Genomic DNA, 11,541 nt, shown 5'->3' on the forward strand with positions numbered 1-11,541 from the left:
CAGTAGTTGATGATTTTACAGTACATGATTTTACATTTACCCAGTAATTATAATTCATGAAGTGTCATTTTACCTCCAATACTGCTGCTCTCAACACAGTAGCTGCTTTTAACAGATTAGCTGCTTTCAACACAGCAGCTGCTTTCTACACAGTAGCTGCTTTCTACACATGTGTGACTGGTCCGTATAAGTACATCATCGCGCCAACCCTGTCACATACACCTGTATTTGTACGGGGTGTATGTGATGGGGGTGGCGCGATGATGTCATCACACCGGGTACTCGTATGTGGGCGTATCTGCATGTGGGCGGACCCACCTGGAGACGGATAGAGGAGCGGTGTCTCGGTTCCTAAGACCATCGAAAATATGTGTTTTCTGATGGTCTTAGGCGACCCCTATGAAAGGGTAGTTTGACCCCCAAAGGGTTCGAGACCCATAAATTGAGAACCGTTTCACTAAAGGGATAGGATGGTGCTAACAGGTAGATCCCCGACAATTCCAAAAGATCCATTCAGTTAATATTGTTGCACTTAAAACCATATCAAATGCCTCCCAGCAGCCACCTCCAGTCAGGGTGTTCGGTGGTTGCCAATATGTGGGCTCTAGGCTCCTGAGCAATGGAGGAGTTAATGCTGGAGGTGAGTGAAGCTAAAACCAAGGATTTTCTTGGCTCCATTGTATGTTCTTACCTTCTTTGTCAAATATTAATTGAGTGTAATGGCTTGGGTAAATAGCTGGGGTCTCTGTTCTGTTCCATTGATCTATATGCCTATTCTTGTGCCATTACCAGGCTCTTTTGAATATGGTGGCATTGTAGTATAACTTGATACCTAGTATTGTGATCCCTCCAACTTTGTTTCTTTCTCAAGATTGCTGAGGTATTAGGGGTCTTTTTTGGTGTCATATAAATTTTTTCATTTGTTTCCAGAAAGTTTTTTATTTCTCTCTTGATCTCATTGATAACCCATTCATTGTGTTTAATAACATGCTATTTATCTTCCATGTGTTTGAATGTTTTGGGGTGCTTTTACTGTAGTTGATTTCTAATTTCATCTGGGAAGATGCTTGATATGATTTCAGTGTTCCTGAACTTGTAGAGACTTGTTTTGTGTCCTGGCATGTGGTCTATCTTTGTGAATGATCCATGTGATGGCCTTCATTTTAAAGTCTATTTTGTCAGATATGAGTATTGCTACTCCAGCTTTTTTTTTCTTTTCCATTTGCATGGAAAAATTTTTTTCCTCCATTCTCTCTCATCCTGTGTGTGTCTTTTGTTTTGAGGTGGTCTCTTGTAGACAGCATATAGTTGGGTCATGTTTCTGTATCCATTTAGCTATCCTACGCCTTTTGATTGGCGCATTTTATTTGACTGTCTATTTTGAATGATAGCCTTGCTGGATATAGTAATCTTGGTCTCATATCCTTGCTTTTCATTACCTTGAGTATTTAATGCCATTCCCTTCTGACCTGTACAGTTTCTGATGAGAAATCAGGTGTCAGCCTCATGGGAACTCCTTTGTAGGTAATAGTTTTCTTTTTACTTGCTGCCTTTAACCAGTTAACTGCCACACGTCCAAAATGGAAATCATCCCCTCATGCCACGATATTTGGAATTTAATTTAAAAAAAATCAATTTGCAATGAATGTTATAAAAATAAATATATTACTCACAATTCAGGTGTTCTTGAATATTTTCAGTTGAAAATTCTCACAGAAAATGATTTTTTAAGTGCCATTAGATGCTTATGGCATACACAGGATTAAGATTCTCTGTCTTTAATTTTTGGCATTTTAATTATGATGTGTCTGGGCGTGGGCCTGTTTGGGTTCTTCTTGGTTGGGGTTCTCTGTGCTTCCTGAACTTGTGTGACTTTTTCCTTTACCAGGTTAGGGAAGTTTTCTGTCATTATTTCTTCAAACACGGTCTCTATTCCTTTCTCCCTTTCTGCCTCTTTTGGCACACCTGCTATTCTAATATTGTTACGTTTCACATTGTCCCACAGTTCCCTTAAGCTGTCCTCCTGTTTTTTATTTTTTTGTTTTGATTTTTGTTTTCTGATTGAGTGATATTTTCAACTTTGTCTTCTAATTCACTGATTCGATCCTCAGCTTCCCCTGATCTGCTGTGTATTCCTTCCAATGTGTTATTTGTGTTATGTCATTCTTTATGACATAAAGACCGTTCTTTTTTCATAGTTACTATATCTTTCTTCATGCTGTTGAGCATGTTTACCATCATTACTCTGAACTCTATTTCAGATAAATTTCTTATCTCTGCTTCATTTATTTCTTCTTCTGGAGAATTCTCTAGTTCTTTCATTTGGAGGTTGTTTCTTTGTCTTTTTATTTTGGCTATCTGTTTGGGTTTGTGACTATGTATTAGGTACAGTAGGTACTCAGGTTACATTGGAGATCCGTTTCTACAGCATGACGTAATGTGATTTTTGCTGTAAGTCGGAACCCACCTACATAAGCACCTACGTTTCTCACATGGAGCACATATGCAGCAGTAATGAAGTGAAACAGTAAAAAAATTAAAAAGTTAACAATTCCTGACCTTTACTTGTGGTAAATAAATAATAAAAATCATAAAGCACATATGTACATACATTGAAATGACGGAACTTTTTTTTCTATTTTGTAAATACTGTAAATGGGAGATGGCAACATAACCACGAAACTACGTACGTCAAGTCCGACATAACCTGAGGACTGCCTGTAGATACGTTACACCTCTCAATCTCTAGTGCAGGACAGCGTCAAAAGCTTTCTGACTAATTAGATTAGGCAAAAACTCAAAGCCTCTGGAGACTGCCTCTGCCTACAGACTGATGGGATTCTAACTTAATTGCCTCTTAGGTGTGGGGAGAGGTTTTTTTTCCCCAACAGGGTGGGGCAGTTGCTACTGTCCAGTGGCTAATTGTTATTTTAAATCTCTTAAGTGGCCTTAGGACAGGTGTTTTCCAATAGGGTGTGTTGACTGTTTTCCCCCCAGGCAAGGCAAATGTCTATGTGGGAAAGAGGTCCTCTGCTGTGTGAGGGAATAACTCAGCCCAGGGGACTTGGGGTGTCTGCCTTCTGAGCTCTATCCCCCAAGTCCCCAGTCCTGACTTCTGCTCTCACACCTCCAGTCCACTTCACCTTTCCTCTGCTGGAGCACAAGGTGGGTGGCTCCACAGGGACTTTTGTGGGTTGGCCCTTTAAGAGGATGCCTGGATTTTCAGCTTGTCACTCCCTGGCAGAGAGTACCCCACTGCTTTTCACAGCCAGCTGTTATGTGGGTACCCTTCTCAATTCTGGTGTTCTCTGCTGGGTGGCTCAGCTTAGGAATTAGACCCCAGAGTTCTCAGTGGCAACCCCCACACAGCTTAGATATCTCTCTGGGACTTCAGTTGCTGTCTTTGTACACCCAGCCAGGCCAGCCCTTTCGCGCCTCTGCCCCTCCTACCAGTCTCTATGTGGTCTCCGCTTTCGGTCCTCAGGTATCAGGATTCTCTCCTGTGAGTTTTCTATTGATTATTCAGGAAGTTTTTCTGTATTTTAGTTGTAATTCTAGTTTGTTCGTGGGAGCATGTCTGTATAGCATCCACTTACTCTGCCGCCATTTTTAATCCATAAGTGACCTTTTGAAATGAGCTTTTTCTCCCCACGCAGAATGATACCTTTAAGATCCACCCAATTTGTTGCACATATCAGTAGTAGGTTCCCCTCTATTGTTGACTAATATTTCATGGTATGCATGTACCACAGTTTATTTGACCATTAAGTTATTTAAGGAGATCTGTTTTAAGTTTTGTGCTTGTTAGAGCACAGGTCCTTCTCTGCTAGGGGCTGTACCCCCATGGACACCAGGTATTAGACGGAGAAGACATGAGTAGTCATAGGTGTATAGTAGAGTCTTTATTATAGACCATACGAAGCTTCTTGCCAAATAGTGACATCAATGTTTGGGTTATAGAAAGGTGCACCTGCGCATTGTGTACAGTACAATCGCTGTGTCCTTGCTAAGATTGGCCTTGAATATCCAGCGTATTCTGGACAGGGCCCCCACACTCAAATTGGCCTTGGACATCCGGCCTATTTTGATTAGGGTTCCCATAGTGCTCTTATGAATAGCACTGAATTAAGACGTTTGTGTTCAGATTTGTGAACCGAAGTTTATTCTCTGGGATGCCCAAGGAGTGACATTGCTGATTCATATGATAAATGTTAATGTTTAGTTTTTTTCAGAAAATACCAATCTGTTTTTCAGAGCGGCTCTTCCATTTTATATTCCCACTGGAAATGTTTGAAAGATCCAATTTCTCCAAATTTTTACCAGCTTTTGGTATTGTCATTACTTTAAAAAATGTTTTTATTGATTTTTAGAGAGAGAGAGGAAGGGAGAGGGATAGAGAGATAGAAACATCAATGAGAGAGGAATGTCATCGACCTGCTGTCTCCTGCATGGCCCCTATTGGGGATCGGGCCCATAACTGGCACATTGCCTTGATGGGGAATCGAACCAGCGACTTCTTGGTTCCTGGGTGAATGCTCAGTCACCGAGCCACACTGGCCAGGCTGTTACTACTTTTTGTTTGAGCTGTTTTAGCTATGTACTGGTATCTCATCATGATCTTAATTTGCATTTGCCTGATAGCTAGTGATGTGGAACATCTTATGTGCTTATTTGCCATGAGTATATCATCAGTGAAATGTCTCTTCATGTCTTTTGTTCGTTTTCTAATTAGGATTTTTTATTTTGAGTTTGAGAGTTCTTTATTTCTCGTAGATATGTACCCTTTGTCAGATCTGTATTTTGCAAATATTTTCTCTTAGCGTGGAACTTGTTTTTTCATCCTCTTTATATGTCTTTTTCAGAGCACAAATTTTAAATTTTGATGAAATCAAATTCATGTATATTTTTCTCTTATGGACTATGTTTTTAATATGGCTAGGGACTCTTCAATAAGTTCTAGGTCCTTAAGATGTCCTGTTTTCTTCTAAATGTTTAAAAATTTTTATGTTTTATATTTAAATCTGATCTACTCTGAGTTAATTTTTATATTAAATCTGAAGTTTAGGTTAAGGCTTAATTTTTTGTGAGTACCAGCACAATTTGTTGAAAGATTTTTATTCTTCCACTTAATTGTTTTCACACTTTTGTCAGAAATCAGTTGGGCTTACTTGGTGTGGATGTATTTCTGGTTGCTTTATTCTGTTCCTTTTATCTATGCTGCTGTTATTCTGCCAATATCACCCTGTCTCAATTACTATCTATATACATAAAAGGCTGATATGCTAAGTGTCCGTCCGACCGGTAGCTATGGCACACACTGACCGGTAGCTATGACACGCACTGACCACCAGGCGGGCAGATGCTCAACGCAGGAGCTGCCGAGCTGCATTGACTTGGCAACAGCGGTTCTCGGGTGACGCACCCTAGAACCAGAGAGGAGGGAGCATGATTCCTCGCAGGGCCGCACGATTCCACCTTCGGCCTTGGGTTATGTTGTTGCTGGGGCACTGTCAGCCCCGAATCTGGTTTACTGCACACTTACGTTTGCATTCCACACCCTGTATGACAGCAACTTTGCAGAGTGCCCTCTAGCACTCCGGGACCCTTCTGGGGAAGTCAGAGAGCCGGTTTCAGCAGGATCCCCACAGGCCAGGCTGAGGGATCTCACCTGCCCAAGGGCTCCCCCCCTCACTCCACAGACACCAGGGAGGGACCAACGGAGGTTGGCTCCAGGGTGTGTCTGGCCCATCTCACCCAGTCCGGCCCCACTGGCCACCTTCTAATTAATTTCCTTTCAATGTGCACAAATCCATGCACCGGGTCACTAGTATCTATATGTCTTAAAATTGATTGTGATTCTTCACACCTTTTCTTTTTCAAAATTGCTTTAGTTCTTCCAGTTCCTTTTGTTTTCCCTACATCTTGAAATAATCTTGTCTATATCTACAGTGAAATCTTGTTTAAGCTATAGATCAATTTGGGGAGACTTAACATCTTTACTGCACTGAGTCTTCCAACCCATGAACACAGTATATTATCAGCATTTTTTTGTTGTTGTTAATACTCACCTGAGGATATTTTTCACTCACCTGAGGATATTTTTCCATTGATTTTTTTAGAGAGTGGAAGGGGTGGATAAGAGACAGAGAGAGAGAAACTTAGATGTGAGAGAGACATATCGATTGGTTGCCCCTGCATGCATGCCAGCCAGGGCTGGGGATTGAACCTGCAACTGAGGTACATGCCTTGACTGGAATTGAACCTGGGACCCTTCAGTCTGTGGGCCAACACTCTATCCACTGATCCAAACTGGCTAGGGCAAGTATATTATCAGCATTTTGTACTTGTCAGCATAAAGATACTTTTACATCTCTGTCAAAAATTAGGTGGCCCTGCTTGTGTGTTGTCTATTTCGTTTCATTCATCTATGTGTCTATCCCTTCCCTTCCCTTGGTCAATATCAGACATTCTTGATTATCGTAGCTATATAAGTTTTGAAATTGGATAGAGTGATTTCTCTACTTTGTTCTTCTTTTCAATATTGATTTAGTTATGCATTTGCCTTTCTATATAAGTCTTAAGGTAATGTCTAACTTTATAAAATAATGTTGCTGGGATTATATTAGGAATTGTGTTAAATTTGTAGATTGTATTAAGGAGAATTGACATTTTTGCTACATTTATTACGCCTATCCATGAACACCGTGTCTCCATTTATTTAGATCTTCTTTGATTTCTTTTATTAGTATTTTGTAATTTTCAGCATATAAATCCTATACATGTTTTGTTAGTTTTGCACTTAAGTTGTTTAGAACCAACTGCCATTTACTTATAGGGGTATTCAAGTTAATTTCATATTGGGTAAGTTGTGGTAGTTTGTGCTTTTTGAGGAATTGGTTCATTTCACTTACATTGTTACATTTATGTGAGTCATGTTCTTAGTATTCCCTTACTCTTTTTATGTCCCTTGATCTGTAGTGATACTCTTTTTCATTCCTTCTTGGTCCTTTATATCTTCTCCTTTATCTTGTCAGTCTTGCTGGAAGCTTGTTAAGTTTATTGACTTATTCAGATAACCAGTTTTTTGTTTCATTGACTTTTCAGTTCCATTGATTTCTGCTCTTATATTATTTTCTGCCTCTGTGACACCTGAAACAGCCTTTTCCATACTATGGACAACATGGAAGTTCAGGCTCCCCGTAGACGTCTATTGATACATCCCTGGCTGGTAGGGTTTATGGGTGCCTATTGACTCCTTTCCATGTGTTTTTCATTGACACTTTTAAGGAGTGGGCACATGGGCAGGGAAAGGAGGTTACTGGTAGGCAGTAATAAAAGTCCTGACTAATAGGCCTCCTCTGATGCCAGCACAACATAGAGGTGGAAGAGTATCTCATTACCATGCTGGAGGTGCAAGTTCAGGCTCCTGTAACCAAACTGAATGAAGGTGTGTGCCTGCCCAATGTGCAGCAGAGCCAAACACTGAACATCGAGGTTTGCAGTGGAGAAATTGGAGCTGTTTATTTGCAGGGTGCCAAGCAAAGGAAATGGGAAGCTGTCACTTTCAATCAAGGGTTTTTAAAGACAAAGATTGAGGGTTAGGGAATCACAGGTGAAGCTGATTGGTTAACTCTTTGTCAGGGCCAGCCTGACAGGTTGAACCTGGCTGAGGTAAGGAGGTAGGAATTGAGAAAAGAAAGAAAGACAGGAGAGCGGGATCGGGAGGACTACAGATCAATCGAGGAACTGCAGTAAGTTTATTAACCACGCAATGCCTTTTATACACAAAACACTGAATAGGAGGTCTGTCAAGAGGAATGTATTCGTTGTTCCTCTTAATCTCTAAGGGAGAGACAGAGCAGAAGGACAAATTCTCAGTACAGCAAATCTCAGTAAATAGTTACAGACTTCTTGATAAGCCATGAAAGGCTATTCTCATTCTACAAAGTTTGCTCTCATTCTACTGATAACCGCCATCCAAACAAGTCTGGAAAAACTGTGTGGGTAAGGGTCCCAGCCTTGCTAGCCCCTTCAGGTGCAAGGACCGTGTCAGCTTACACCCGGTCTCCAACAACTCTTGTGCAAGCTTCAGTGGTTTTCTCTAGCCTGATTAATTTAGTTTCTGATGTCATCTTGTCTGGAACCTTAGAACTGTATGCAGGTAATCTAAACAGGTTGAGGAACCAAGATTCTGCAAAATATCTCATGATTGTGCATCAGTGATGTAATCTTCAAAGCAGAGGACAGAAACTGAACATTTTGTGAACTTTGTTATTGTTTAAGCTGTCAATTGCTTTATACTTAACTAGCTACATTTATGTTATCTCAAGCAAAGCATACTTTTAAACATGTTTTTCTTGGAACTTGCTTTACAGCAGGCCTCTAGGATCTGACTAACATACTTTTTAAATCTTTGACTATAAACTATGTGACAACCAAAGCAATTGAAACATTTAAATAAAGCTTATCTATACCTACAACTCTAGACTTTATATAGTACCTAAACATATTTACTATTAACTGTTGGATTCACTCATATGGTCTCCAATGAGACTGCAAGGGGCCTCATTACAACCTAATGGGGATCAAAGCCTCAGCTCTCACCAGAGCTCTCTGACATGCCCAGCAGGGGATAGTTAAGGGCACCTGTTTTTGTTTGGCCAAGGTGGAAGTCTAGACTTCCCACCAGTCTCTGATAGCGGGAAAGGGGAGTGCATCTCCCCTCCCCCCTCCCCCCCATCAGGTGGAGTAGAGCAGTTACTGTTTAAAAGTTTTCTATTTTGTTAGGCTGCCCTTTCCCTGGTCCTTTGGATAGAGGAAGCATGCTTCTGTGAGTTTTTTTGTTGTTTTACACCTGTTAGTGTTTTGGGTATGATGGCTTCATCAACACCCACTTTATTATAGAAGGCTAAAAGAAAACCTAGGTTCCTTGGGTTCTGAGGTCTCTAGCTGGTCTGCCACCTTTTCTCTACCTTTTACAGTCTTCAGTCTTTTTATGGTTGTTTTATATAGAATGTCTAGGGTTTTAGCCATATTTATCTGGAGGAATAGGAAAAATGTGTTTATGCCATCTTTCTCTTCTGCAAAATGCATTGTTACATATTTATAGATTTTAATTATATGTGTTGGGTAGATCTCTCAGTTTGGAGCCTGTGTTTTCAGTTTCTTCATAGCAATCTTTTGACTAGTTGTAGTTCTTAATTAACTTCAATGAAAAATTCTATTGAAATTCCTGTTTGGATTGTTATTAAAACTGAATTGAATCTGTAGGTATGTTTGGGGAGACTTGCCATCTTTAACATCATGGACTTTTTTTTATTACTTAGATATATTTTAAGGTTTTAAAATGTAGCTTGACATTTTTCTCCAATGGCCTTATACATTTTTAAAAATTTATTCCTAAGTACTTAACATACTTTTATTGTTATTGTAAAATGGATTTTAAATTTTAAAAAATATGTTTATTGCTTATAAATACAAATAAAATTGACCTTTGGATTGTTTTATGCATTTTATTTAGCAAAACTATATCTGAGAATCTTATTACAGTCTCCTTGGTATAAATTACAGCATCAAGTTTATATTAACCCTTTGAGTGCCAACCAATATCCTAGGAACTATGCTAAAATTGCCAATTCATTTTTGCTGATTTTACAGCAGTTTAGGAAAATAATTATGAATTGCAAGTAAATGAAGTTACATATTCAAAAACTTAAGGAAACCTTTACTACATTTGTTTTCATCTTTGACATATATTGTTTGCTGATTGTATTACAAAATACTAGTAGAAAAAAAAATTTGAACAACACATATAATGTTAAAATAAAGCACTCCCGGCACTTTTGGCAAAAGACAGGAGGAGCGCGATTGGGCTCCCCGGCACTCTAGGGGTTAAATATACAAACATTTAACTACAAATTTAGATTTTAACGCATACATAATTATTTATTGTCTTACCAAGCACTATAAAAAATGATTCCTTTCCCCCTCCCTAAAGGAACATTATTTGCACTTATTAAAGGGAAATAAAATAGTATTTCCTAATCTCCCAAGGAAATTTTAAACAAAACAAGTATGTCTGTGCTCCACTTTCAAAAATCCTGATTCTATAGGTTCAGAGTGAACCAGAGCTCTCTGTTCTTTTAGTAGTCTCCCATGTACTTCTGCATATTCCTATCTGAAAACCACTGTTAAGAGAAATTGCTAAACAAGAAAAAGAGTAGTCCATAGGGATGTTTATTTGGAGGAGTAGCTCATTGAAAATTATGGGGACTAGGTGTGGGATACGTATAGACACACACCTAAAATCCATATATGTACATAAACTGAATTGTTTTGTGTTAAGTAGCAGCAGGTATGAATTTGAAGAGCATCCTATATAATAAAAGAGAAACATGTAAATTAACCATCCCTCTGCTACGCTCACCAGCCAGAGTGGGTATGCAAATTAACCTGACAAAGATGGTGGGCTAATTTGCATACACAGGTGTCAAGGGCCCCAGGAGGCAACGGCAGCGGCCACAGGCTCCTGGGACCATTGCCGGCCCTGGGAGGTGAGGCTGGCCGAGCCAAGCCACGCCTGCGGGCTCCCAGGACCATTGCTGGCCCCGGGAGGCGAGGCCGGCCGCACCTAGCCATGCCCGTTGACTCCCGGGCCTTTGCTGGCCCCGGGAGGCAAGGCCGTAGCCGGGACCTTCGCTGGTAGAGAGCAGAGTGGGAGAGCGGGTGGAGAGTGGGAGGTTTGGAGGACTTGGCAGAGCAGGAGGCCGCTGGACATAGAGCAGAGCGAGAGAGAGGGCGGCTTGGAGTGCGTGTCTTCCTCTGTCACCCCAGCTTCCTCATCACAGCTGTGGAAACTGACAGCAGGGAGGAGGAAGTCCCACCCCTACGGAATCAGCAGTTGGTCAGACAGCTCTCAGCGGCCTGACAGCCAGGACTTTCATTCATCTGCATCTCAGACCATGACAGTAGAGAGGTGGGACTATGTCTAAAGAACAACTGTTGATACAACGTAGCTCTGAAGAGCAACGTGCATCTGATCTTGAAAGAAGGCGGCGCCTGCGACTGATGTACCTGAAGAGCAGCTACTGGAAAAACGTTGCTCTGATGCCGAAAAACACTGGTGTCATCGACAGAAAATGTCTAAAGACCAACGTGCCTTTGAAGTTGAAAGAAGGCGGTGGCGACGACAGAATATGTCTAGAGAACAGTCATCAACAAGTACTACCAGTACTGGTAGGAACTGCCTTCTCAGCAAAAATGGGAGTATTTGAGGATGCAATCCTTGAACATAGTTGTGGTGGAATCACTGTTACATGTGAATATTGCCTATCACTAAATTTCTCTGATGAAAAACCATCCGATGGAAATTTACTCGATGTTGTAGCAAAGGGAAAGTCTATCCAAATGATATACATTTTCCAGATTACCCGGCATATTTAAAAAGATTAATGACAAACGAAGATTCTGACAGTAAAAATTCCATGGAAAATATTCGTTCCATAAATAGTTCTTTTGCTTTTGCTTCCATGGGTGCAAATA

General features: G+C 40.5%; 1 protein-coding gene across 1 annotated transcript in view; it reads left to right on the forward strand.

Moving 5' to 3' along the window:
* The first annotated feature begins 7,401 nt into the window (after positions 1-7,401).
* TRIM24 (tripartite motif containing 24) overlaps positions 7,402-11,541 on the forward strand; it is a 75,323-nt gene continuing 71,183 nt past the window's right edge. Inside the window, exon 1 of the mRNA XM_014546700.1 lies at positions 7,402-7,574. Coding sequence (XP_014402186.1) covers positions 7,402-7,574 — 173 coding nt within the window. The remainder of the gene's footprint in view (positions 7,575-11,541) is intronic.

The sequence above is a fragment of the Myotis brandtii genome, unplaced genomic scaffold (assembly GCF_000412655.1).
Source record: "Myotis brandtii unplaced genomic scaffold, ASM41265v1 scaffold455, whole genome shotgun sequence".
Taxonomy (NCBI): Eukaryota; Metazoa; Chordata; class Mammalia; order Chiroptera; family Vespertilionidae; genus Myotis; species Myotis brandtii.